The sequence below is a fragment of the Pithys albifrons genome, chromosome 7, assembly GCF_047495875.1.
Source record: "Pithys albifrons albifrons isolate INPA30051 chromosome 7, PitAlb_v1, whole genome shotgun sequence".
Taxonomy (NCBI): domain Eukaryota; kingdom Metazoa; phylum Chordata; class Aves; order Passeriformes; family Thamnophilidae; genus Pithys; species Pithys albifrons.
In genome coordinates this window covers 1,333,085-1,358,374 of record NC_092464.1, presented here as the reverse complement: position 1 = coordinate 1,358,374, position 25,290 = coordinate 1,333,085, and the positions used below count along the sequence as shown (strand labels likewise).

General features: G+C 62.4%; 3 protein-coding genes across 5 annotated transcripts; 1 reads left to right on the top strand and 2 right to left on the bottom strand.

Annotated features, from left to right (window-relative positions):
• The first annotated feature begins 6,126 nt into the window (after positions 1 to 6,126).
• On the top strand, positions 6,127 to 14,591 carry LOC139674176 (zinc finger protein 783-like). The gene is made up of 7 exons (XM_071560343.1): positions 6,127 to 6,198; positions 7,327 to 7,602; positions 8,635 to 8,761; positions 9,621 to 9,806; positions 10,224 to 10,583; positions 11,145 to 11,234; positions 12,044 to 14,591. The coding sequence occupies exons 1-7, from the start codon at positions 6,172 to 6,174 to the stop codon at positions 13,036 to 13,038; spliced, it is 2,061 nt and encodes a 686-aa protein (XP_071416444.1). The 5' UTR covers positions 6,127 to 6,171; the 3' UTR covers positions 13,039 to 14,591.
• A 449-nt stretch (positions 14,592 to 15,040) lies between these two features.
• On the bottom strand, positions 15,041 to 18,840 carry LOC139674185 (zinc finger protein 282-like). The gene is made up of 4 exons (XM_071560364.1): positions 18,371 to 18,840; positions 17,626 to 17,752; positions 17,139 to 17,252; positions 15,041 to 16,477 (listed from the first exon to the last, which is right to left on the bottom strand). The coding sequence occupies exons 1-4, from the start codon at positions 18,836 to 18,838 to the stop codon at positions 15,456 to 15,458; spliced, it is 1,731 nt and encodes a 576-aa protein (XP_071416465.1). The 5' UTR covers positions 18,839 to 18,840; the 3' UTR covers positions 15,041 to 15,455.
• A 1,160-nt stretch (positions 18,841 to 20,000) lies between these two features.
• LOC139674181 (zinc finger protein 777-like) lies at positions 20,001 to 25,290 on the bottom strand. Of its 3 annotated transcripts, none has more exons than XM_071560356.1 (4): positions 25,181 to 25,290; positions 24,380 to 24,506; positions 23,031 to 23,144; positions 20,001 to 22,189 (listed from the first exon to the last, which is right to left on the bottom strand). In XM_071560356.1, the coding sequence occupies exons 1-4, from the start codon at positions 25,280 to 25,282 to the stop codon at positions 20,628 to 20,630; spliced, it is 1,905 nt and encodes a 634-aa protein (XP_071416457.1). In that variant the 5' UTR covers positions 25,283 to 25,290; the 3' UTR covers positions 20,001 to 20,627. The 3 variants fall into 3 exon arrangements, with proteins under 3 accessions (XP_071416457.1, XP_071416458.1, XP_071416459.1); XM_071560357.1 differs by having other exon boundaries at positions 24,407 to 24,506; XM_071560358.1 differs by lacking the exons at positions 24,380 to 24,506; positions 25,181 to 25,290 and adding an exon at positions 23,311 to 24,058.

Sequence of the window (25,290 nt, the reverse complement as noted above, 5' to 3'; positions counted from 1 at the left end):
ACGCGCTTCCGGCGCAGGCCCCGCCCACCCCGGAAGCGCCGCCATGCCGTCCCGGAAGCGACGCGGATTTCCGGCGGCACGTGCGCGGGGACGCCGCGCGGGGTCAAAGGTCACGGCGAGGGCACGTCCCCAAATCCCGCCGGGATGGGAATCCTTCCGGAATGGGAATCCCGCCGGGAACGGGCACAGCTCCCCTGGAATTCCCTGTGGGTGTCCTTGGAATTCCCTGTGGATATTCTCTGGAATTCTCTGTGGATGTCCCCTGGAATTCCGTATGGATATCCCTTGGAATTCCCTGTGGACATCCACTGGAATTCCCTGTGGATATGCCCTGGTATTCCCTGTCGATATCCTCTGGAATTCCCTGTGGATATCCCTTGGAATTCCTTGTGGATATTCTCTGGAATTCCCTGTGGATATCCTCTGGAATCCCCCGTGGATGTTCCCTGTGGACATCCACTGGAATTCCCTGTGGATATCTCCTGGAATTCCCTCTGGATATTCCCTGTGGATGTCCCCTGGAATTCCCTGTAGATATCCCCTGGAATTCCCTGTGGATGTCCCCTGGAATTCCCTGTGGATATTCCCTGTGGATATCCCCTGGAATTCTCTGTGGATACTCTCTGGAATTCTCTGTGGATATTCTCTGGAATTCCCTGTGGATATTCCCTGTGGATGTCCCCTGGAATTCCCTGTGGATATCCCCTGCCCCACCATCCTGGGCCTTGTCCGTCAGAAGTTCGGGATCACTCCAATCCCGGCGTGTCCCAGAGATCCTCAGGGATCAGAGGGGTCGGGATTGGGCACTGACTGGGCTTAACAAGCATCCCAGACTCTGGAATTGCGGGGGATGTGGGAGCAGCTGACACCTGGCTCTGGAATTCCGTGGCTGAAGCAGGAGCGGGGCCCAGGCTGGTGTTGGGATTGTGGATAATCCCAGGGAGCAGCTTCCCGAGGCGCCATTCCCGCGGGAGCGGGCACGGGGATCCCTCCGGCCACGGGAATTCTGCGCCTCCTTCCGGCCCTATCCCATCTCGTCGGTGTCATTAAGCTCATCAGCAATGCGGGAGCTCATTTGAATATGCAAATCACCCCCTGGGCAGGGAAAGGCCCTTCTGGCTCCCGCTCCAGGGGCCCTGGGGGAGCCAAGCCGGGATCGTCCCGTTCCCACCGGAGCCGGATCTCCATCCATGTGGATAACGCGGAGGGGACACGGGCTGGGATGTGGGATCTGGGGTTTGGGATTTGGGATTTGAGATTTGGGATTTGGGATTTAGGATTTGGGATTTGGGATATGGGATTTGGGATTTGGGATTTGGGATTTGGGATATGGGATTTGGGATTTGGCATTTGGCATTTGGCATTTGGGATATGGAATTTGGGATTTGGGATATGGGATTTGGGATTTAGGATTTGAGATATGGGATTTCGGATCTGGGGTTTGGGATTTGGGATTTGGGATTTAGGATTTGGGATATGGGATTTGGGATATGGGATTTAGGATTTGGGATATGGGATTTGGGATATGGGATTTAGGATTTGGGATATGGGATTTGGGATTTGGGATTTGGGATATGATATTTGGGATTCAGGATTTAGCATTTAGGATTTGGGATATGGGATTTGGGATTTAGGATTTGGAATATGGGATTTGGGATATGGGATTTGGGATATGGGATTTAGGATTTGGGATATGGGATTTGGGATTTAGGATTTGGTATTTAGGATTTGGGATATGGGATTTGGGATTTGGGAGCCTTCACCCTTCCCAGCTCCGTGGTCACCATCCCAACAACATCCCAGCAGTTGGGGGGGTCAGGGCTCCTCCAGCACCTGCTCCAGGATCCAGGGGGTTTGAAATCCGGGATCACAGGGAGATGAAGGGAATTGTGGCTGCTCCAGCCCTGGAAGTGCCCAAGGCCAGGCTGGATGGGGCTTGGAGCACTGGGACAGTGGGAGGTGTCCCTGCCCATGGCAGGGCTGGCACTGGGTGATCCCCAAAGTCCCTTCCACCCCACCCATTCCAGGATTCCATGACTCCCTGAGGGGTTCAGGAAGAGCAGGACCCCTTGGACACAGTTCTGGGGAGATGTTCCCAAGATGTTTCCCTTTTCCAGACTGGCCCTTTCCTCTCCCTGGAGGTTCCAGCTCCCACTGACCTCCCTGGGGTCACTGCGGTGACATCAGGGGCAAGGTCCGTGTGGGACAGAGCCAGCGGCGCCGGGACAGCCGGGAAAGCCGGGACAGCCGGGAAGGAAGGGACAGTCGGGAAAGCCGGGACAGCCGGGAAGGAAGGGACAGGCAGGGGGGCTGGGACAGCCGGGAAGGCCGGGAAAACCAGGAGGGCCGGGAAAGGCAGGAAAGGCAGGAAGGCCGGGAAATCCAGGAAAGGCAGGAAGGTCAGGAAAGGCAGGAAGGCCAGGAAATCCAGGAAAGGCAGGAAGGCCAGGAAAGGCAGGAAGGCCAGGAGGGCCAGAGGGGGCCATGAGGCTGTGGCTGCTCTGCAGTTTTGCCGCTGCCGTGGCCGTCGTGGCCGTGGCCGGAGCCGGAGCTGGACCTGGATCCAAAGCCGAGCACGGTGACCGGAGGATGGTGGCGCGGGGCAAAGAGGTGGGTGGAGTGCGGAGGGGAGGAAAGGTGGGAATGACGGAGCAGGGAGAGCACCAGGGGAGGGGGGACATTCCCTGGCACAGCTCTGGCACTACAGGGACCAATCCATCAATCCGTGCCCCCCATCCCGGTTCCCGGGGGACACCCGTGACCGGCACCCACCCAAGCACCCAGGGCAAATCCCTGGGAGCAGCTTTTCCAGCCTGCCCTTCCCTGGAATTGCTCGAGAATGAGGGCAGGCTCTGCCAGGCACAGCCGCAGACCCTCGGGATGGCACAACCGGCCGGGATCCCACTGGGATGGCACAACCGGCCGGGATCCCGCTGGGATGGCACAACCAGCCGGGATCCCACTGGGATGGCACAACCGGCCAGGATCCCACTGGGATGGCACAACCGGCCGGGATCCCGCTGGGATGGCACAACCGGCCGGGATCCCGCTGGGATGGCACAACCGGACAGGATCCCACTGGGATGGCACAACCGGCCGGGATCCCGCTGGGATGGCACAACCGGCCGGGATCCCGCTGGGATGGCACAACCGGCCGGGATCCCGCTGGGATGGCACAACCGGACAGGATCCCACTGGGATGGCACAACCGGCCGGGATCCCACTGGGATGGCACAACCGGCCGGGATCCCGCTGGGATGGCACAACCGGCCGGGATCCCGCTGGGATGGCACAACCGGCCGGGATCCCGCTGGGATGGCACAACCGGCCGGAATCCCACTGGGATGGCACAACCAGCCGGGATCCCACTGGGATGGCAGGGGGAGGGCACGGGAGCTCTCCAGCCCTTCCCACCTGATCCCATTCCTCGGGAGCTCCAGGTCCTGCCCACATTCCCAGATCCCACCTCTCCCCACAGGGCCGGCGGAGGCCACACAGACCCTGCTCCGGGTGCTTCTCCGTCCTGAGCGAGGTGAGCCGGGATCGGGAATGGGGGATGTGGGAATGGGGGATGTGGGAATGGGGGATGGGAGTGACACCCCCACGGTGTCCCGTGGCTCCAGTGGCTCCCATGCCCGTGTCTGTCCCACAGGAATCGCAGTCCATGCCCTGGAATTCTGGTGAGGAGGATCTGCCTCAGCCGGGCAGGAGGGTGAGCGCAGAGCTGCCCAGGAATGGGGGTGGGATGGGATGGGATGGGATGGGACGGGACGGGATGGGACGGGATGGGATGGGATGGGATGGGATGGGATGGGATGGGATGGGATGGGATGGGGTGGGATGGGATGGGATGGGGTGGGACAGGATGGGATGGGGTGGGATGGGATGAGGTGGGATGGGAATGGATGAAATGGAATGGGGATGGGAATGGAATTAGAATGGCATATGAGGATGGGAATGGATTGGATGGGGATGGCATGGGAATGGGTGGGATGGGGGTGAGGATGGGCTAGAATGGGATGGGAATGGACAGGATGGAATGGAGATGGGGATGGGGATGGAATGAGATGGGGTAGGGAGGGACATGAGGATAGGAATGGCTGGGATGGGGATGGGGTGGGAGTGGGGACAGGATGGACTCTCCTTCTCCAAGGGCTCCATGTGACACTTCCCTTGCTCCTGCAGGGAAGGGCCCGGCGGGAGGACCCGGAGCCGGCACATCCCATGGGACACCCTGGCCATGTCCTGCTGCCATGACAGCTGAGAAGGGACCCCCAGCAGGACCCCCAGGCCAGGCAGGCCCCCCCAGGGGGCTCCAAATGCACCGGGAAGCGATGCCAGAGGCTGGGAGTGATACTGGAGACTGGGAACAGCCCCATGCCAGGACAGAGCCGGGGGCTCAGCCACCCCCTCCCTGCCCTGAGCTGAGCCCCCAACCCCTCCCACCCCCCCAGATCCCTCTGGGGCAGCTGCTCCTGCTTTTCCAAGCTCCCAAATAAAGCTGGAGCACCGGAGGGAGTGGATGTGTTTGGGGGACACGCACACACGGCTGGTGGGTGATTCCTGAGGGGGTGACCCCACTCTGGGGGTGCTGCTCCCACCCCAGCCCTGCTCCCACCCAGCCCAGCCCACCCTGCACTCTCCACATCCTCAGCGATCCCCTTGTTGGGGCAACTGGGGCTTACTGGTCCCTACTGGGTTCCAGTGGGGCCAGATGGAGGGACCTGGCCTGGGCAACTGGGAATGGCAGCTCCTGACACCCCTTACAGACCTTACTGGGGAATACTGGCCTGTACTGGGCCCCAGTGGCTGGATGAGAGGGCCTGGTCCATATCCCACGGGAGTGCTGGGTCCCTTCTCCGTAGGGTGGGCTTGATCCTGCCGTGCCTGAGGCCCCTCTGGGGGGGCAGCGACCCCCAGGATGGGCAGAACTGGCAGCCCCCACTCCCCTGGCTGCTGTGGGGTCCCAGGGGATACTGGATCACAAGGATGGGGGAATCCTCCAGGAATGCTGGTCCTGAGGAAAATGGGGCTGAGGGTCACCTGCAGGGGTGCTGGGTCTGAGGGTCCTTCAGGGTGATGGGGGGTCCCCAGAGGCCCTGGATCATAGGGATGGGAGAATCCTCCAGGAATGCTGGATCATACGGATGCAAGGGGTGCCCAGGGATGCTGGATCATAGGGATGGGGAGTCCCCAAGGATCCTGGGTCATAGGGATGCAGGGGATGATGCCTAGGGATGTTGGATCATGGGGATGGAGAGTTCCCAGGGGTCCTGGATCACAGGGATGGGGAGTCCCCAAGGATCCTGGGTCATAGGGATGCAGGGAATGCCTAGGGATGCTGGATCATAGGGATGGAGAGTTCACAGGGGTCCTGGATCATAGGGATGGGAAGTCCCCAAGGATCCTGGATCATAGGGATGCAGGGAATGCCTAGGGATGCTGGATCATAGGGATGGAGAGTTCCCAGGGGTCCTGGATCACAGGGATGGGGAGTCCCCAAGGATCCTGGGTCATAGGGATGGGGGGTGCCCAGGAATGCTGGATCATAGGGATGCAGGGGATGCCTAGGGATGCTGGATCATAGGGATGGGGAGTCCCCAAGGATCCTGGGTCATAGGGATGGAGAGTTCCCAGGGGTCCTGGGTCATAGGGATGCAGGGGATGCCTAGGGATGCTGGATCATAGGGATGGGGAGAACCCAGGGGTCCTGGATCATAGGGATGGGAAGTTCTCAGGGGTCCTGGATCACAGGGATGCAGGGGGATACCCAGGGATGCTGGATCATAGGGATGAGTCCCCAGGGATGCTGGTCCCAGAGAAGATGGGGCTGAGGGTCCCTCTAGGGGTGCCAGTCCTGGGGGTCCCAGGGGTGCCAGCTCAGGGGGGTGGGGGGGATCTGCATGGGAGAGTTTGGGGTCACCCACTGGGGTCTGGGCGTGGTGTCCCCTTGGCCCCGCCCATGACCACACCCCTCGCATTGGCCACACCCCCTCGTATTGACCACACCCCTCGCCCTGGCCCCGCCCCCGCGCGGCTGTGGGTCCTCCCGGCCGGCAGGGGGCGCCGTTGCTGGCGGCGGCGCTCTGGCCGCTCTGGCGGGCGGGAGGGAGGGAGGGGCGCCCCCTGCGGGCCCGGCGCGGCGCGGGGCGGGCGCGGAGCGGCCTGGCCATGTCCCGGCGCGGGGCGGCCGCGCAGGTCGGACCCGGGGCCACCCCACAGCGGGCACGGGGCACGGCGGGGGTGCCCGCAGAGCCGCTGCGGCAGGGGCCGCGGGCGGGGCAGTGCGGAGCTGCGGGAGGTGGCGGGCAGGGGGTGACCCTGAGGGGACAGGTCGGAGGGTCCCCCAGGGGTGCTGGGGCAGGGGAAGGGGAGGGTCCCCCAGGGGTGCTGGGGCAGGGGAAGGGGAGGGTCCCCCAGGGGTGCTGGGGCAGGGGAAGGGGAGGGTCCCTCAGGGGTGCTGGGGCAGGGGAAGGGGAGGGTCCCTCAGGGGTGCTGCGGCAGGGGCAGGGGAGGGTCCCCCGAGGGTGCTGGGGCAGGGGCAGGGGCAGGGGCAGGGGAGGGTCCCCCGGGGGTGCTGCTCCTGGGGAAGGGGGAGCTGGGGGACTCCTCAGGGGTGCTGGTCGTGGGGGTCCTTAAGGGGTGACAGAGCATGGGGACAGATAGGTCACCCACGGGTGCTTGGGGTTCCTCGGGGCTGCCAGTTCATCGGGCTGGGGGTCTGCCGTGGGAAGGTGGGGATGGGGGAGTTCCGTGGGGGAGCCTGTTCCGGGGTCTGGGGGTTTCCTTTGGGATGGTGGGGCTGGGGGTGTTCCCTGGGGTGCCGATCTGGGGGTCTCTCTGTGGTCCTTGGGCTGGTGGGGATGGGGGTGTTCCCCGGGCTCAGGGGGTGGCAGTGGGGCTGGGGCTGGGCTGGGCTGTGGGGAAGCCTCTGGGGGGGCTGTGGGGCAGCCCCTTGGGAGAATCTGTGGGGGAACCCCTGGGGGCTGTGGCTGTGGGGGAGCCCCTGGGTTGGGCTGTGGGCGAGCCCCTTGGGGGGGCTGTGGGGGAGCCCCTTGGGGGGGCTGTGGGGGAGCACCTCGGGGGGCTGTGGGGGATCCCATCGAGGTGTGTGGGAGCCCCTGGGGGATCTGTGTTGAAGCCCCTCGGGGGTGTGGGGCAGCCCCTTGGGGGAATCTGTGGGGGAGCTCCTTGGGGGGTTTGTGGGGGAGCCCCTGGGAGGGGTCTGTACTGGAGCCCCTGGCAGGCTGTGGGGGAGTCCCTGAGGGAGGCTGTGGGGGGGTCTGTGTGGGACCCCCGGGTGTGCTGACCCCCGTGTGCCCCCAGGTGTCGGGCGCCCTGCGGCGGCGGCAGAAGGCGGTGTCGGGCGCGGCGCTGTCGGAGCTGCAGGAGCTGCGGAGCCGCACGGAGCACGCGGAGCGGCGGCTGTTGGCCTGCGAGAGCCTGGTGGGGCAGCTGGGCAGCGGGCTGGCAGCCATGGGCACCCTCCTGCAGGGCTACGGGCAGCTGCAGCAGCGCCTGGAGAACGTGGAGAACCTCCTCAAGAACAGGAACTTCTGGATCCTGCGCTTCCCCCCCAGCTCCCGCGGGGAGATCCCCAAGGTAACGGTGTCCGAGGGACCCCAGGGGGCGCCCAGGGTGTGCCCAGGGATGGGGCTGGGGGAGCCCAGGGATGGCACTGAGGGTGCCCAGGGATGGGGATGGGGGTGCCGAGAGTTGGGGCTGGGGGTGCCCAGGGATGGCACTGAGGGTGCCCGGGGATGGGGATGGGGGTGCCCCAGGTACGGGGCTGGGGGTGCCCAGGGACAGGGTTGGGAGTGCCCAGAGTTGGGGCTGGGGGTGCCAAGGAGCTGTGGTGCCAGCTGAGCCCCCTGTGGTTCCATCTGAGCCCCCTGTGGTTCCAGAGAGCCCCCTGTGGTTCCAGAAAGCCCCCTAAGGTGCCAGCTGAGCCCCCTGTGGTTCCAGCTGAGCCCCCTGTGGTTCCAGCTGAGCCCCCTGAGGTGCCAGCTGAGCCCCCTGAGGTGCCAGCTGAGCCCCCTGTGGTTCCAGAGAGCCCCCTGTGGTTCCAGAAAGCCCCCTAAGGTGCCAGCTGAGCCCCCTGTGGTTCCAGCTGAGCCCCCTGAGGTTCCAGCTGAGCCCCCTGTGGTTCCAGAAAGCCCCCTGAGGTGCCAGCTGAGCCCCCTGAGGTGCCAGCCGAGCCCCCTGTGGTTCCAGCCGAGCCCCCTGTGGTTCCAGCTGAGCCCCCTGAGGTGCCAGCTGAGCCCCCTGTGGTGCCAGCCGAGCCCCCTGTGGTTCCAGCTGAGCCCCCTGAGGTGCCAGCTGAGCCCCCTGTGGTTCCAGCTGAGCCCCCTGAGGTGCCAGCTGAGCCCCCTGAGGTGCCATCTGAGCCCCCTGTGGTCCCATCTGAGCCCCCTGAGGTGCCAGCTGAGCCCCCTGAGGTGCCAGCTGAGCCCCCTGTGGTTCCAGCTGAGCCCCCTGAGGTGCCAGCCGAGCCCCCTGAGGTGCCATCTGAGCCCCCTGTGGTCCCATCTGAGCCCCCTGTGGTTCCATCCGAGCCCCCTGAGGTGCCAGCCAAGCCCCCTGAGGTGCCAGCCGAGCCCCCTGAGGTGCCAGCTGAGCCCCCTGTGGTTCCAGGTGCCGCTCACCTTCGATGATGTCTCGGTGTATTTCAACGAGCTGGAGTGGCAGAGGCTGGAGCGCTGGCAGAAGGACCTGTACAGGGCCGTGATGAGGGGCAACTACGAGACACTGGTGTCCCTGGGTAAGGCTGAGGGAATCAGGGAATGTCCTGAGCTGGGAGGGACACACAAGGAGCACAACTCCAACTCCTGGCCCTGCCCCAACAATCCCACCATGTTGTCCAAACGCTCCTTGAGATCTGGGGTCGCTGCCCTGGGGAGCTGTTCCAGTGCCCAGCCACCCTCTAGATGAAGAATCTTTTCCCAATATCCAGCCTAACCCTCCCCTGGCACAGCTCCAGCTGTTCCCTCAGATTCCAAGAGGCAGAACCCCTCCTGGGCTGCCAAATCTCCCTGTTTCCCCTCTTTGTGAACCAGGAGCAGCACCTGGAAGGAATCCTTGGAGTAAATAATAGTAACACAAAATAATTTATTAGAAAGAAACATCCATGAGAAATGCTGTTCTTCTGACTGTGGAGGTAGATTCCAGAGTCAGGGAGCCACTGGGATACAGTGACAGGACACAGGGCGTGGCTTCCCACTGCCAGAGAGCAGGGATAGATGGAATATTGGGAAGGAATTCCTGGCTGGGAGGGTGGGGAGGGACTGGGATGGATTTCCCAGAGCAGCTGTGGCTCCCCCAGCCCTGGGAGTGTCCAAGGCCAGGTTGGAGCAGCCTGGGACAGTGGAAGGTGTCCCTGCCTTCCATTAGAAGAAAATGTTCCAGCCAGTGAGGCATTTTAGTTCATGTTCTGTTGGTTGAGATCTTTATCCCAGGTGGATCTTACCCCAGCGCCAAGGAGGCTTCTGTGGATGGAGGAGGGATGAGGTTTTTGTGTCTCTGCCGGGGCTGGGGAGAGGGGAAGGGTCCCTTTGGGAATCCAACAGGATAAAGGTGCAGCAGCTCCTGATACCCAGCCCTGTCCTGTGCTCCATGAACAGACTATGCCATGTCCAAGCCTGACATCCTCTCCCAGTTGGAGAAGGATGAAGAGCTCAGTGACCAGGAGGATCAGGAACCCCCACAGACACGGAGTGGGCACAGTCAGGAGCCCCCACTGGCACCAGAAGAGATGGACCAGGCAGATGAGACTCTGGGACATGAAATCCCCATGGACACTGGCCCAGGTGGGTGCCAGGAGGAGGTGGCTGTTCCTGGAGATCTCCCAGGGTCTGCTGACCCCGTGGATCAAACTATCCAGGGGTGCTGTGAATGTTCATTCCCAGAGGAGTGTTTGTGCTCTGGCAGATGCATCCCATGGATAAGAGCAGGCAAAGCCTGCAGGAGGGGCTGGGATGGGGCCTGGAGCAGTGGGGCTTCCAGAGACATTCCTGCCTGCAGTGGTGAGAGAGGAGACTTGGGAAGTGAGATGGGAAGAGGAGGCTGGAACTGCTCTGCTTGTCCTGCTCTGCTGGCAGGGTTGGAGCAGGGATGAGGTGTCTGAGTGTCCATCAGGGCTGGGGAGAGGGGAGAAGGGTCACTTTGGGAATCCAATAGGATAAAGGTGCAGCCAAATCCTAATAAAGCCCCTTCCTCTGTCCCAGGAGAAGACACTGCTGTGTCCAAGCCCAGCAGCCAGTCCTGGATCAAGAGAGATGAAGAGCTCTGTGGGAAAGAGGGTCAGGAGTCCACATGGACACATACTGGGGACAGCCAGAAAGCTCCAGAGACCCAGACTGGGGACAGCCAGAAAGTCCCAGAGACCCAGAATGGGGACAGTGAGAAGTCCCCACAGATCCATACTGGGGACAGCCAGGAATCCCCACAGACCCAGACTGGGGACAGCCAGGAGGCCCCCCAGACAGGTGTCCCCATCAATCAGAAACCCCAACAAGCACTAGAAGAGATAGGACAGCAGGAAGAGGCTCTGGGAGAAGGTCCTGACCCCATGGAATCTGGGCCAGGTGAGTCTCAGGGGGGTGTGTTTCTCTGTTACTCAGAGAGGAGTGGGAGCCTTGGGATGCTCTCATGGGACAATGGAAGGGAGGGGGTTGAGGGACATGGGAATACAGCCTGTGGAGATGGTGGGATGAGGCTGCTCCCTGGAGGTGATGGCACTTTGGTGTCCTTCCCTCCAGCCCTCCCTCTGCTTTTGGTCCCTGTGGGCTTCGCTCCAGTCCCTCCCAACACCTCCAGACATCCTCAGAATCCACGAGGTTGGAAAAGCCCTCTGAGATCATCAACTCCACCCATCCCCCAGCACTGCCAAGGCCACCACTGACCATGTCCCCAAGTGCCACATTCACAGGGCTGTGAAATCCCTCCAGGGATGGGGATCCACCCCTGCCCTGGACAGCTGTGCCAGGGCTGGACAGCCCTTTCCAAGAGGAATTTTCCCAATATCCAATCCATGCCCTGGCTTTCTATGGCTCTTCCACACACTCAACAATCTCCAGTTCCTCAGGCCTGAGCAGAGAGCTGGGAGACCTCCATGGGTCTTTCAAATCCCTCTTCCCTGCAAACAGAACTCCCCATCCTGGTGATGAATGTCGTGTCCCTGGGGGACCATCGGCTGGGGATGGAGACGGAGGAGGATGTGGCAGATCCTGACATGGGTGAGTCACCCAGGGACATTGGGCCTGGAGGGTGGGGAGCAGCTCCCAAAGTACTCATGGGCTGGAAATGGGGAGGGAGAGGGAAGTTCTCAGGCGTGTTGGTGGCTGTAATATTGCTGAAAGCCTGGTCAGTGCTTGGGAACTTCCCATGGCATGAGTATGTCCTGGGAGCAGAATTCAGGGAATTGTTGAGGGTGGAAAAGGCTCCAGAGACCATCCAGTCCAACCATCCCCCAGCACTGCCAAGGCCACCACTGACCATGTCCCCAAGTGCCACATCCACATGGCTTTGAAATCCCTCCAGGGATGGGGATCCACCCCTGCCCTGGGCAGCTGTGCCAGGGCTGGACAGCCCTTCCCAGGAGGAATTTTCCCAGTGTCCAACCTGCCCCTGCCCTGGCCCAGCCTGAGGCTGTGCCCTCTGCTCCTGTCCCTGTTCCCTGTCCCTGTTCCTGTCCCTGTTCCCTCTGCTCCTGTCCCTGTTCCCTCTGCTCCTGTCTCTGTTCCCTGTCCTTTTCCCAACCTCCCCCCGGTTCCCCCCTCCTGGCAGGGATTGCAGAGCCAGAAGGTCCCCCCTGAGCCTCCTTTTCTCCAGCTGAGCCCCCCCAGCTCCCTCAGCCCCTCCTGCTGCTCCAGCCCCTTCCCAGCTCCGCTCCCTGCCCTGGACACCACAGGAATGTCTGTTGTCAAGAGGGGCCCCAAACTGATCCCAGCCCTGGAGGTGCCTCAGCAGTGCCAGCACAGGGACAGGCACTGCCCAGGGCCTGTGTCACACCATGGTGACACAAACCTGTGTTCCCCTGTTCCAGAGGAAGCCTCGTTACCAGAAGATGAAATGCTGTATTTAGAGGCTTCTCCCGAGAACCTGGAAGTGAAGGAAGAGGAGCCTGAGGTGCTGCCAGAGGATTCCACACCCTCTTCCAGCTCGGAGATCCAGAAGTGCCCCAAAAATGAATCAGTCAGAGCCAAGAACAAGAAGAAGCCGAACCGGTGCGAGACCAGCAACCTCCTGATGGGGAACTGCCGGCGTGGGTACGTGCGGGAATGGTCCCACCCCTGCACGGAGTGCGGGAAGCGCTTCCGCCTCAAGATCAACCTCATCATCCACCAGCGCAGCCACGCCAAGGAGGGGCCCTACGAGTGCCCCGTGTGCGAGATCGGCTTCACCGACAAGCGGCACCTGGACCTGCACCGCGGCATCCACGTCAAGGACAGGGCCTTCGGCGCCAAGGTCTGGGGCAACGTGCACCCGGAGCTGCGCATCCGCCCCCGGAGGGACCTCTGCGGCGGTGCCCACGGGCTGGGCAACGGGATCAGCGCCGGGGGGGCCTGCCTGGCGCAGCCCAAGGAGGAGCAGGACAGAGGGGGCCTGCCCGGCGCCGCCGTGGCGCGGCCGCCCACCCCCAAGCTGAAGTGCATGCACTGCAAGAAGATGCTCTCCGGCTCCACGTCGCTGCAGCGGCACCTGCGCACCCACCTGCGGGACCGGCCCCACTGCTGCAGCTCCTGCGACAAGTGCTTCACGCGCCGCACGCACCTCCTGCGCCACGAGATGATCCACCAGCGAGCCCTGGCCGTGCTCCGGCAGGCGGGCAACGCCCAGCCCGGCGCTGCCATCGCGCCATCGCGGCAGCACACGGCGCCGGAGCCGGAGAGGAACATTGCCAAGGGGAACACCAGCCCTGCCGCAACAAAAGCCGGTCCACCTGTTGGGAGCGACGCACCTGGAGCGCCCGGGCAAGGGCTCCCTCCTTCCCAACGGCTGCGGCAGAGCCACACGGCTGAGAATGAGGGCGGGGACTGAGAAATGGCCACGGCACAGCCCCAAACTGTGGGTGGCCCCGGAGAGGAGCTGTGAGTGTTGGGTTTGCCCGTGATGGGGCACTGGGTTGGGAACCTGCTGCGTTTTAGGAGCTTCCCGGAGCTGTAGAAGGAATGGGAAGGTTGGAGACAACCATGGAGAGCAAACTGCAGGAGTCTCCAGCAATGCAAAATGCTTCACCATTCCACTGACTCGTGTCTGTTGGCTGATGCTTGGAATTTTCCCAAGCTGACATGCCTGGGAGATGACCAGGTCAAACAGCAGCTGAGCTCTCTCATTCCTTGACACTGGGCCTGACCCAAGTTCCGGAACACAACTGAAGAGGACAGGGAGAAGGGAACAGAGTGGCAGCATTTCCAAGGAGCCCTTTGTTGCACTGACCAAGCTTCCTGACCAAGACACCAGACAAAGAGAGCACAGCATCTCTGAGACCCCACCACGTCCTGGCCACGCTTGTCACACCCCATCCCAGGGAGGAGGAGATCCACCCACCTCTCCAGAGGAGTGGGTTGGAACACGAGCTTTGCACTGCAAGATCCACAGGACAAACCAAGCCCCACTATTTTGATTTTGCATATTCCAGGGGTCCTGGCCAGTCTGTCAGGGAGTTGACAGGCACCCTTGGAACCATCCTGCATGGATGCAGAGTCATTTTGGGAATACTTGATGGGTCAGCCAGCCAGCCCTGTGCTGCAGCAGCATCCTGATCCTCACAGACCCAGCGTGGTGGCCACCAGCTCCTGCTCCCACTCTCCCAACCACATCTCCTTGCATCCCAGATCCCACTGATGAATCCTCTGGGAAAACAGTTCTGCAGCTACCTCAGCCAGAAGGGAGGGACACCTGCCCAAAGGCAGCCAGGGAAAGCCAGGCCTGGCACTGCTCCAGCCTCCCCTGGAGCCACTGGAGCCACCAGAGTCCCATGTTCATCCCGAGCACTGTGCAAAGGGAACATCCCTCCTGGTATCATCACCATGTTGACTCAAAAGTTGGGACTCTTGAGTTTAGTTTTCCAGAATTTTTTTTGTTTTCTTTGAGGTTTTTTATGTAGTTATTTGACATCCCAAAGTGTCTGTCCCTCTCCAAGCAGTGAGTGCTGGGAAGCAGTTGGCTTCTCCCAGCTTTCATTCCTGGTCATTCCCAAGGTGTGATGGTGCTGCTGTGGGAAGCTTTGGGAGCTGTGCCACATCCAGGTGTGATCCTCAGCTGCCTCCCTGTCCCCTGGGAGGGACAGCAGTGTCTGTGCCACTCCATGGGGACAGCTGAGGCCTTATGGATGGCATATGGATTACCATGGAACTGGCAGTGATCCAGTGGCTGGTTATCCCTGCTGGGGTAGAGATCCCAGTCGATCCCAGGGGATCCCATGACTGAGCTGGTGGCGCTGGCAGGTGATCCCCCCAGGCCAGGGGATGTGCCAACCCCTCAGGCCAACAGCCCTGACTGGGCATTTCTGAAGCTGTTTTGACCAGGACCAGCATTTCCTATGACATTCCCAGTCCCTTTCTCAGGATGTGGAATTAATAAAGTACTTGTCTCTATGTCTGGCTGCTGTGGGGGGCAGGAGTGGCTGGGGCTGGAGAACTGGGACCAGCCAGGACAGCTCTGACCAGGATGGGTTTTGGGACTCACTGCCGGCAGCTCTGTCCCTACGGAGCCCCCAGGGGAGTGGTCCCACAGGGGACCCCAGGCAGGAAGGATGAGGCCTCTGCAGGCAGAAGAATTAGGGACAGGCAGGGGATGGAGCAGCCCTGGCTCCAGGGGTAGGGGGGACATGTCCCTCAGCACTGCCAGGGACTCCCGTGGTGCCCAGATCCTACAGAGGATTTGTGGGGCATTCCTGTGGGGCCACTCTGAATTCCCACTGGGCAGCTCCACATTCCTCCCCTGGAAAGGCAACCCCATCCCTCTCTGAAGCCCCCATCCCTCTCCCATGTGGGGTGAGCCCCCGAGCCCACCCCCTGGAGCACAACAGGACACCAAGTCAGCCCAGTCTTTTATCAGAGTCTCTTCCCACCGTGTCCACTGACCCCAGCACAGCCCCCACAGCTGTATCCAGGCCACTGACCACCACGGGCCACTGACCATCCCAAGGACACTGACCACTCCCAGACCACCTCCCTCCACACTGGCAGTGTTCAAACAACCCTGAATTCCACTATTCCCCGGGATGGACAAAGCTGCTCCTCTGCTGAATCCACAGCAGCACTGCCTGGCTCAGCTCCAGCCACTGACCCTCCTCTGCTGCCTCGTGACCAGTCCCTGGGCCTTTCTCTGCCCACGCAGCACATCCTTCCTCCTCCTCCTCCTCCTCTTCCTCCTGGAGACCCAGGCAGTGCCACGAGTCCCACAGCGATGTGACAGTCCCTCCAGTTCCCTTCCCCTCTCCAGCCTCCTGGCTACCGATTGTCCTGGCCCAAAGCCTCGCAGGGCTCCAGGTCCCGCTCGTGTCCTGGCAAGCTGCCGGCCGGCGGGCTGGCCACGGCGTGGACCTTCTGGTGGTGGTTCAGCGACTGGCGGTGCCGGAAGCTCTTGGTGCAGCCGTGGCACTGGAAGGGCCGTTGCTGGGTGTGCCGGCGCTGGTGCTCCTCCAGCGACACTTTCTGGGGGAAGCTCTCGGCGCACTCGATGCAGCGGTAGAGCCGCTCGCCGGCCGCGCTGGCCCTCGCTGCTCGGCCCGGCCACGCTCCCCGGAGCGGCCCGTGGATGCGCTGGTGCTTCTGGAGGTGGTGCTTCTGCACGAAGCCCTTCCCGCAGGAGGGGCAGCGGTACGGCCGCTCCCCGGTGTGGATGCGGTAGTGCTTGTTGAGGTTGGACTTCTCGTTGAAGCTCTTGCCGCAGGCCGGGCACTGGAAGGGCCTCTCGCCCGTGTGCAGGCGCTGGTGCCGCAGCAGCGCCGCGTGGTGCGCCAGGCTCTTCCCGCAGGACGAGCAGATGAAGGAGCCGTTGTTCTTCCTCTGCTGCCGCGCCAGGAGGTTGCGGGTCAGCCGGACGCTCTTCCAGCCCGGGGGGAGCGCCCTGGGATCGTCCCCGGCGGCGCAGCCATCGTGCTGCTCCCAGCCGAGCTGCGGCGATGCCCCCTCGGCGCCGGGGTCTTCCCCCAGCGGCATTCCCTGGGGAAGGGCGAAGGGCTGCTCCGTCCCCGCGCCCAGCGCCTGCTCCGTGGGGAAGGGCAGCCCCGGCGCAGGGTGAGCCTCCACCGGCACCACCACCGGCTTGAACTCCCCCAGGGAGAACTCCCCCAGTCCTGCTCCAGCCACCTTCAGCCCGGCCATGCCGTGGCTCTCCCAGGGGACCGGCTGCTCCTGGCTCAGGGGCACCTCCTCGTCCAGCCTCTCCGTGGGGACCATGGGCAGGGCCAGCAGCTCAGCCCCGTCCTCCTGAGGCTGCTGCTCCTCCGTCTTGATCACGACCATCTCACCTGCAGAGACACAGCAGTTCGTTCCCAGGAAGGGAAGTTCTCCCATGCCCAGAGCTCCGGAGTGGGAGCGGGAGAGGAGCTTCCCCACCACATGTTGGTGAGAGGAACCAGCAGAGAACAAAATGGAGGTTTTACTGGGAAGAAGACAAGAGGTGATGGGGGATTGTCTGGGCAGCCCTCAGAAACATGGAATCATGGAATCACTAACGTTGGAAAAGCCCTCTGAGATCATCAAATCCAATCATTAACTAAGCTCTGCCAAGGCCACCAATAACTCATGTCCCCAAGTGCCACATCCACATGGGTTTAAGTCTGCCCAGGAATGGCAACTTCACCACTGCCCTGGACATGCTGCACATGCTGGACATGATGGACTGACAACACAATCCTCATAAAGAAACCAAACCAGAGGGAAGATGAAGGCAAAGCTGAGCTGCAGAGTCCTCTGTCCTGGAAGGAACTCTGTCAGGAATGGCAGAGTTTAGGTGGGCAATCCAGGCAAAAGGATGAAAGCAAAACCTCCCTGGAGCATCCACCCACAGGCACCGAGTTCCAGAGCCGCCCTCCCTGAGCTCTGCTTCCCATTTTCCATCCTGATGGACCCTGCCCAGCCCAGGTGGGTCCTTGGTGCCCAACCCCAGCCCCCACTGCTGTCACTCACTGTCACCGAGCTGTCCCGGCACCGCTCCCTTCTCCGGCAGCACAGGGATCCCGGGATCCTCCCTGTCCTCATCCAGGGGCAGCAGCGTGGGTTTGGAACCACCATCCCCAGGCCCTGGGAAGGAGGGAGTGATGGGATGCACTGCTGGCAGTGGGGACCATCCAAAGAGGGTCCTGACTCCCAGGATGATCCAATCCCACAGGCCAGAGCCAGTCAAACCATGTCATTTCCCAGGAAGTGTCTGCCGGATGCTCAGCCTCTAAAATTTTAGCCCCAGAATTAATCAGTGCTAAAATTTAGGGTTCTCTGCAGCAAATCCCTGCACGGTGGTCCATGTATGACCCATATCCCAGAAAAAAAGGTGGTGCAGGAACACCAGCCGTGGGACATGTCACCTGGAATCCCCCCACATTCCCATGGGAAGGGCTCGGGAGGTGGATCAGCCCAGGGATGATGCTGCCTCTGACGTGATCTGACTGATCCTCACCAAGAGGGACCGTGGCCTCGTAACTCCCCTTCAGGGCGATGCCGTGGAGCTCCCGGCTGTCCACGGTGCCCCATTCCTGCTCCGGCAGACCGGCCGCCTCCACCTCACCCTCGCCCGTCACCGGCACCTGGAAACACAGGAGGCTCCACCAGGGGATCCCACCCTGCTCCCCATCCGGGCCCCACCGCTGCTCCAGGAGAGCCCTGACAGGTTCAGAGCTCCCACAGACGGAGCTGTGTCCTCAAGGACGTTCCCAGACACACCAGGGAGGCTCAACTGTTCACCCCCATCCCTGTCACCGTGGGCTCGTCCCCATCCCTGTTCCCCAGAGCTTGTCCCTCTCACCGTGGGTCTGTCCCTGTTCCCCGGGTTCCATCGTTGTCACCATTCCTTAAATCCCATCCCTGTCCCCGTTCCCTGGTGCTGGTCCCCATTCTCCTGGTCCCTGTCCCTGTTCCCTGGGGCAGGTCCCCGTTTTCCGGGCCCCATCCCTGTTCCCAGGTCCCTGTCGCTGTTCCCTGGGACACGTCCCCGTTTCCCGGGCCCCATCCCTGTCCCCAGGTCCCTGTCGCCGTTCTCTGGGACAGGTCCCTGTCGCTCAGGTCCCATCCCTGTTCCCAGGTCCCTGTCGCCGTTCCTTGGGACACGTCCCCGTTTCCCGGGTCCCATCCCTGTCCCCGTGGGCCCGTCCCTCTCCCCTCGCGGGGCCGCCCCGGTTCCCTGTCCCCATTCCCGTGCCGGTCACCTGTGTCCGCTCCGGGCCGGCCCCCGTGCCGGTGCCGGTGTCGGTGCCGGTGGCGATGCGGGTGCCGGTGCCAGTCCCGATACCGATGTCGGTGCCAGTGTCGGTGTCGGTGTCGGCGCGGGCCCGGCCGGCCCCGCAGCGGCAGCGGCGGAGCTGGCGCTGGAGGCGGCGGAGGCGGCGGGAGTTGTCCCGGAGCAGCGCGGCCAGCCGGGCCCCGCCGGCCCGCACCGCCCGCTCCAGCCCCGCCACGCGCTGCTCCAGCCGCTCCAGCTGCTCCAGCCGCTCCAGCCGCCGCTCCGCCGTCCCCGCACCCTGCCCGGCCTCGGCCGCCCACTCGGGGTCGTGCTGCGGGGGCAGAGGGCGGTGCGGTGCGGGCTGGCCGCGGCCCCCGGCGGGTGCGGGAGTGCGGGAGGGCCCCGCAGGGCTCGGGGGCTCCGCCGGTACCTGCGCCGGGCCGGGCCGGGCCATGGCGGACCCTCCGCGCCGCGCCGCAGCGCCCCCTGCCGGACCCGCCGGGACCCCCGAGCGCCCCGCCCGGACCCCCGAGCGCCCCCGCCCCGCCCGGACCCCCGAGCGCCCCGCCCGGACCCCCGAGCGCCCCCGCCCCGCCGAGACCCCCGAGCGCCCCCGCCCCGCCCGGACCCCCGAGCGCCCCCGCCCCGCATCCCCATCCCATCCCATCCCACCTGCATCATCCCCATCCCACCCGCATCCCCATCCCTGCTGCATCATCCCCATCCCACCTGCATCCCCATCCCATCCTGCCTGCAGAACCACCTCACCCCAACCCACCTACATCCCCATCCCATCCCACCTGCATCATCCCCATCCCACCTGCATCCACATCCCACCTGAATCCTCATCCCACCTGCATCCACATCCCACCTGAATCCCCATCCCACCCGCACCCCCATCCCGCCTGCATCATCCCCATCCCACCCGCATTCCCATCCCACCTACATCATCCCCATCCCACCCGCATCCCCATCCCATCCTGCCTGCAGAACCACCTCACCCCATCCCTCTGGCATCCACATCCCATCTGCACCCCCATCCCACCTGCATCATCCCCATCCCACCTGCATCCCCACCCCATCCCAGACCTTTCACCTTCTCTGTCCCGTCCCATTCCAGCCCTGTCCCAAACCCATCCCTATTCCCATACACCCCCATCTCATCCTTAATCCCACCCCATTTCCATCCTATCTGCATCCCAACACCATCTTTATTCCCACTCCACTCCCATTCTGTGCCATCCCATTTCACCCCATCCTCAACCCACCACCCATCACATTCCCACCCCTGCACCTGGCCCGCAGCTCCAGCCCCCAAACTCCCAGTGTCCAGTGATCCCCCCACACCCAGTGCTCCTCCAGCCTCATCACTCCTGCACTGCATCCCATCAGAGGCCCCACTGCCATTCCCACTGCCATTCCCAGTGCCTCCCAGACCCCCCATCCCATCCCCTCCTGGACTGGGACCGCAGCTCCAGCTCCCGAGCACCAGGTGACACCCCCTGCCCAGTGCTCCATTCTCGCCCTCACCCCATCCCACCCCACCCCACCAGGACACCTCTGCTGCCATTCCTGGTGCCCCTCACCCAGCCAGGCCCAGAGCTCCCCAAGGAATCCACGTTCAGCTCCCTGGTTTCTACAGCATCTATTGGCACTCTCCAGAAAAGGGACCCACTCCTGGCACCCCACCCGCTCCATCGGGGCTCAGGAACAAGGAGCACCCCCATCATGGGCAGGGTGGGCACACTCCATCCCCAGGGCAGGAGAGCTGGGAAACACTGCCCATGCTCCAGCCTTCATCCAGCCTGCTTGGGTCTGTGGTGGGAGAGGGAGAGGGGAGGAGAGGAGAAGATCCAACAGCAGGGAGGTCACTTCAAGGTGCAGCAGCATCCCCTTCCTGGGAGGTCACCCTGAGGTTCAATAGCAGCATCCCATTCCTGGGAATACACCCCAAGTTACAACAGCAGCATCCCATCCCTAGGAGGTCATCTCAAGGTCCAACAGCTGTCCTGGGAGGTCACTTCAAATCCAGCAGTGACCTCCCATTCCCAGGAGGTCACCTTGAGGTTCAACAGTGGCATCCCATTCCCAGTAGGACACCTCAAGTTCCATCAGCAGCATCTCATTCCTGAGAGGACACTCCAAAGCCCATCAGCAGCATCTCATCCCTGGGAGGTCACCTGAAGGTCCAACAGCAGCTTCCCATCCTTGGGAGTACACCTTGAGGTCCAACAGCTGCCTCCTCAAGGTGCAGCAGCAGCAGCACAGCACCCCTGGGAGGTCACACCCTGGCTTCCCACCCCATCTCCTGCCACAGGTCCCGCCGGGATGGGCATCGGGTTGGCACAGGGGAACAGCCGCTGCTGCTGCCGCATGTGGATCCTCCGGTGCTTCTTGAGGTGGGAGAACTTCTTGAAGGTCTTCTGGCAGACGCCACACTGGTAGGGCCGGACACCCATGTGTGCCCAGTGCTGCCGGACGAAGCCTGAGATGTGGGTGAAGCTCTGGTTGCAGCAGGGACAGAGGATGAGGTGCTGGCCGGAGTGCCAGTGCTGGTGCACCGTCAGGAACCGCTGGCTGGAGAAGTTCTCCAGGCACTCGTTGCATGTGTACATGACCTTCCCAGGGGGCAGCCGGCACCTGGCAGGGCTGGGCTTGTCCCACACTCTGCCACAGTCCCTGCTTGGGCCTGGGGGCTGGGAGGTTGGGCACAGTGTCCGACTGGGACACGCCTCTGGCTGACTCAAAGGTTGGCACACCCCAGTGGCTGCCCAGGTTTGGGACTGTGACATTGGGCACGGTGTCTGGATGGGACACACCTCTGGCTCTGAGGGCTGGCACATCCCATTGGTCACCTGTGTGTGGGACTGGGAGGTTGGGCACGGTGTCTGGACAGGACACACCTCTGGCTCTGAGGGCTGGCACGTCCCATTGGCCACCTGTGTGTGGGACTGGGAGGTTGGGCACGGTGTCTGGACAGGACACACCTCTGGCTCTGAGGGCTGGCACGTCCCATTGGCCACCTGTGTGTGGGGCTGGGAGGTTGGGCACGGTGTCTGGATGGGACACGTTGCCAGCTCCAAGGGCTGGCACGTCCGATTGGCCGCACAGGCCCGGAGGTGCCGCTTAAATTTCTTCTTGGACATGAACCCGCGGTCGCAGTGGACACAGACATAGGGCACCAAGTTTCTGTGGCTGCGCTGGTGGATCAGGAAGTTGATCTTCAGCAGGAAGCTTCTCCTGCAGATGGGGCAGGAGTAGAATTCCCGGGTGGCATTTCGATAGTAGGCTACTGGCCTGCCCACACTGGAGCCATTCCCTGGCTTTCCTGGGCCAGGATCTACCTTTCCTGGTTCTTCGGGAATGTCAGCCACTGGACCTTGGCCAACATTCTCTGAATCTTTCCCATTCTCCTCTTCCAGACCCTTCTTCTCTTCCACACCCTCCGCTGGGTTCCTGCTTTCATCTACTGGATTCCTGCTTTCCTCCACTGGATTCCTGCTTTCCTCCACTGGATTCCTGCTTTCCTCTGCTGGATTCCTGCTTTCATCCACTGGATTCCTGCTTTCCTCCACTGGATTCCTGCTTTCCTCCACTGGGTTCCTGCTTTCCTTCACCAGGTTCCAACTTTCTTCCACCAGGTTCCTGCTTTCCTCTACCAAATTCCTGCTTTCCTTCACCAGGCTCCTGTTTTCCTCTGCGGGGTTCCCACCTGCCCCTGGCTCCCTGCAGCTCCCCTCACCCGGCTCCGCTGTCTTTGCCTCCAGCAGCCCATCACGACCGGCGCAGCTTGAGTGGGCTGGCTCTGCAGAGGACAAGGACACTTGGATTCCCAAGGAGTCAGCAGGGAGTTCTGATGAGCCAGCACAGCACAGCATCCCATCCCATCCCATCCCATCCCATCCCATCCCATCCCATCCCATCCCATCCCAACCCATCCCATCCCATCCCATCCCATCCCACCCCATCCCATCCCATCCCATCCCATCCCATCCCATCCCATCCCATCCCAACCCATCCCATCCCATCCCATCCCAACCCATCCCATCCCATCCCATCCCATCCCATCCCAACCCATCCCATCCCATCCCATCCCAACCCATCCCATCCCATCCCATCCCAACCCATCGCATCCCAACCCGTCCCATCCCATCCCATCCCATCCCATCCCATCCCAACCCGTCCCATCCCATCCCGTCCCATCCCATCCCGTCCCGTCCCATCCCGTCCCATCCCATCCCACCCCATCCCATCCCAACCCATCCCATCCCATCCCATCCCATCCCATCCCATCCCACAGGGCACTGGATTCCCTCACACCCAGCAGCTGCTGGGGCAGAGGGTTCCAAGCTATCCAGGTATCCCAGTGTGTGTTCCCTGTGACCTCCCCCAGCCATCACAGGGGACACCTCCCCATCCCTGGAAGTGTCCAAGGCCAGGCTGGACAGGGCTTGGAGCAACCCAGCCTGTGGAAGGTGTCCCTGCCCATGGCAGGGGGTGGAATGAGATGACCTTTAAGGTCTCTTCCAACCCAAACCAGTCTGGGAATCTGGGGGTTTCAGTCCCTGGGGCTAAGGGGAGGGACAATCACGGTCCTGGTGAGCAGCCAGGAGCTCCTGGAATGGGAACAACCCAGTGTCACACACCTCCAGCTGGCTCTGGGGACACATCCGCTGCCTCTGGCTCCGACTGCATCAGCGTGCTCAGCATCTCTTCTCTTTCCAGCCAGAGCAAGAGCTCAGGCTTGGACAGGGCAGAGTCTGGGCAAGAGCAGGACAGACATCAGGGACAGGATGGGACAGGGACTCTGTGGGTGCACCCACAGGAGGGCAACACAGAGCCAGACCCAGCCCAGGAAACTACATCTCCAACTGGGACAGTGATGGGAGTTACGGACACAGACAGGAAACAGCAGGCAGAGCTCACAGGGAAAAACATGGAAAGCAGCTCCCCAGGAACAACTGCAAGAAAATCCATCCTTGCTCCATCCCTGCTACAGAATCCCTCATTCTCCCAGAAATTTATCTTGTGGATAGGAAAATATCCTGGAAAATGGGAAGGGAATTACTGAGGCTCCTGATTGAATGTTTACCCAGGAGCACCAGGGCAGTGCCAGTCCCTGTGCTGGGCACTGCTGGGGCCCCACCTGGAATCCTGGGGGCACTTTTGGGCCCCTCAGAATGGATAGACACTGAAGGGCTGGAGAGTGACAAGGGAAGGGAACAGAACTGGGAAGGGGCTGGAGCAGCAGGAAGGGCTGAGGGAGCTGGGGGGGCTCAGCTGGAGAAAAGGAGGCTCAGGGGGGACCTTCTGGCTCTGCAATCCCTGCCAGGAGGGGGGAGCTGGGACAGGGGTGGGGTTGGGCTCTGCTCCAGGGCACAGGGACAAGAGGAGAGGGAACAGGGACAGGAGCAGAGGGAGCAGGGACAGGAGCAGAGGGCATGGCCTCAGGCTGGGCCAGGGTAGGTTGGATATTGGGAGAATTCCTCCTTGGAAAGGATTGTCCAGCCCTGGCACAGCTGCCCAGGGCAGGCATAGAGTTCCCATCCCTGGAGAGATTCAAGAGCCCTGTGGATGTGGCACGTGGGGACATGGTCAGTGGTGGCCTCAGCAGTGCTGGGGGAATAGTTGGACTCAGTGGTCTTGAAGGGCTTTTCCAACCTCAACAATTCCATGAATCTGTAATTCTAGTCCTCCTGCAGCTTCACAGCCTGTCTCACCACCACACAAGGATCTAGACAGACACAGGAGAGGGAATTCCTGTGCTGAAAAGGGAATTTCAGAAGTGACAGCCCAGAGATTTCAGTGTCTGTTCTCCAGGAAAGAAAGACATAGAGTGTTACTAACCCTTCCTGCGTGTCCCTGCCAAGCTCCAACCCCTGCCAGAGGGGACAGGGAATGGAGAGCATCACTTGAGAGCTGGAGAGAACCCAGTGAAAAGCAAACAGGCAGAAAAGTGACCCCGAGAGAGCTCCCCGGGGCAAACACAGCCTACACAGGGACACCAGCATCTCGTAGTTGCCTTCCATGACGCTCCGGTAGAGCTCCTGCTGTCCCTGGTCCAGGCTCTCCCACTCCTGCTGGCTGAACGACACCGCCACGTCCTCGAACCGCACCGGCACCTGGGGCAGGGCTGGCAATGGGAGAGGGCAGCTCCCAGCCCCTCGGGCATCCCCCTCCCCAACCCTTCAACAGCCTCCCAGAGTCCTCACAAGGAGCCCCCCTTGCTTATTCCCATTCCCAGAAAGATTCCCCTTCCCAGCAGCAGCCCCCGGGACTCAGCCCATCTCCTGATTTCAGCGGAGTCCCCTCAGGAGACACCCAACCGCCCCCCAGCCCCATAAGCATCCCTGCAGATTCACTCTCAGTATCCTAAGAGCCACCCCAGTCCCCTGAGGAACCCCCCAAACCGCTTCCAGCCCCCCGGCAGCCCCCCAGGCTTTCCCTCAACTTCCCACCACCCCGAAGTGCCACCCCTGTTCACTGCCACAAGCAATCCCTCAGCCCCACAGCAGCCCGTAAGTGACCCCTGGGGCGCCCTCCCAGCCCTCCTCGCCCCCACCATCACCTCTAAACGTCCCCCCAGCTCACCCCCAGACCCATAACAGCCCCCTAAGTGCCGCCTCCCCACCCAATTCCATCTCTCCTCCACCCCCATCGCCCCCCAAAGCTCGCCCCGGCTCCCCCCCAGCCGCACAATGGCCCCCTAAGAGACCTCTCCGACCACTCCCCGCCCAATATCGGCCCCCTGCGCGCCCTCCCGGGGTGCCCCCCGCTGCCCCATCGCGCTGCTCACCTCATGGAACCGCAGGGCCGCGGGGGGCCGTTCCCGCAGCGCCGTTTCCACCCGCTCCATCCTCCGTTCCAGCGCCTCGAGGCGCTCCCGCAGCTCCGCCATGGTCCGCG

Bases quoted from the DNA above. Each gene is read 5' to 3' on its own strand.
- LOC139674176 (XM_071560343.1), top strand. From the start codon at position 6,172: ATGTCCCGGCGCGGGGCGGCCGCGCAG. The intron at 6,199-7,326 runs GTCGGACCCGGG...GTGTGCCCCCAG, and splicing joins GGCGCGGGGCGGCCGCGCAG to GTGTCGGGCGCCCTGCGGCG. The intron at 11,235-12,043 runs GTGAGTCACCCA...CCCCTGTTCCAG, and splicing joins TGTGGCAGATCCTGACATGG to AGGAAGCCTCGTTACCAGAA.
- LOC139674185 (XM_071560364.1), bottom strand. From the start codon at position 18,838: ATGGCCCGGCCCGGCCCGGCGCAGGTACCGGCGGAGCCCCCGAGCCCT. The intron at 17,253-17,625 runs GTGAGGATCAGT...CCTCCTTCCCAG, and splicing joins CGAGGCCACGGTCCCTCTTG to GGCCTGGGGATGGTGGTTCC. The intron at 16,478-17,138 runs GTGAGTGACAGC...GTGTCTCTGCAG, and splicing joins GCCGGGACAGCTCGGTGACA to GTGAGATGGTCGTGATCAAG.
- LOC139674181 (XM_071560356.1), bottom strand. From the start codon at position 25,282: ATGGCGGAGCTGCGGGAGCGCCTCGAGGCGCTGGAACGGAGGATGGAG. The intron at 24,507-25,180 runs GTGAGCAGCGCG...GCCCTGCCCCAG, and splicing joins CGGCCCTGCGGTTCCATGAG to GTGCCGGTGCGGTTCGAGGA. The intron at 22,190-23,030 runs GTGTGTGACACT...TGTCCTCTGCAG, and splicing joins GTCCCCAGAGCCAGCTGGAG to AGCCAGCCCACTCAAGCTGC.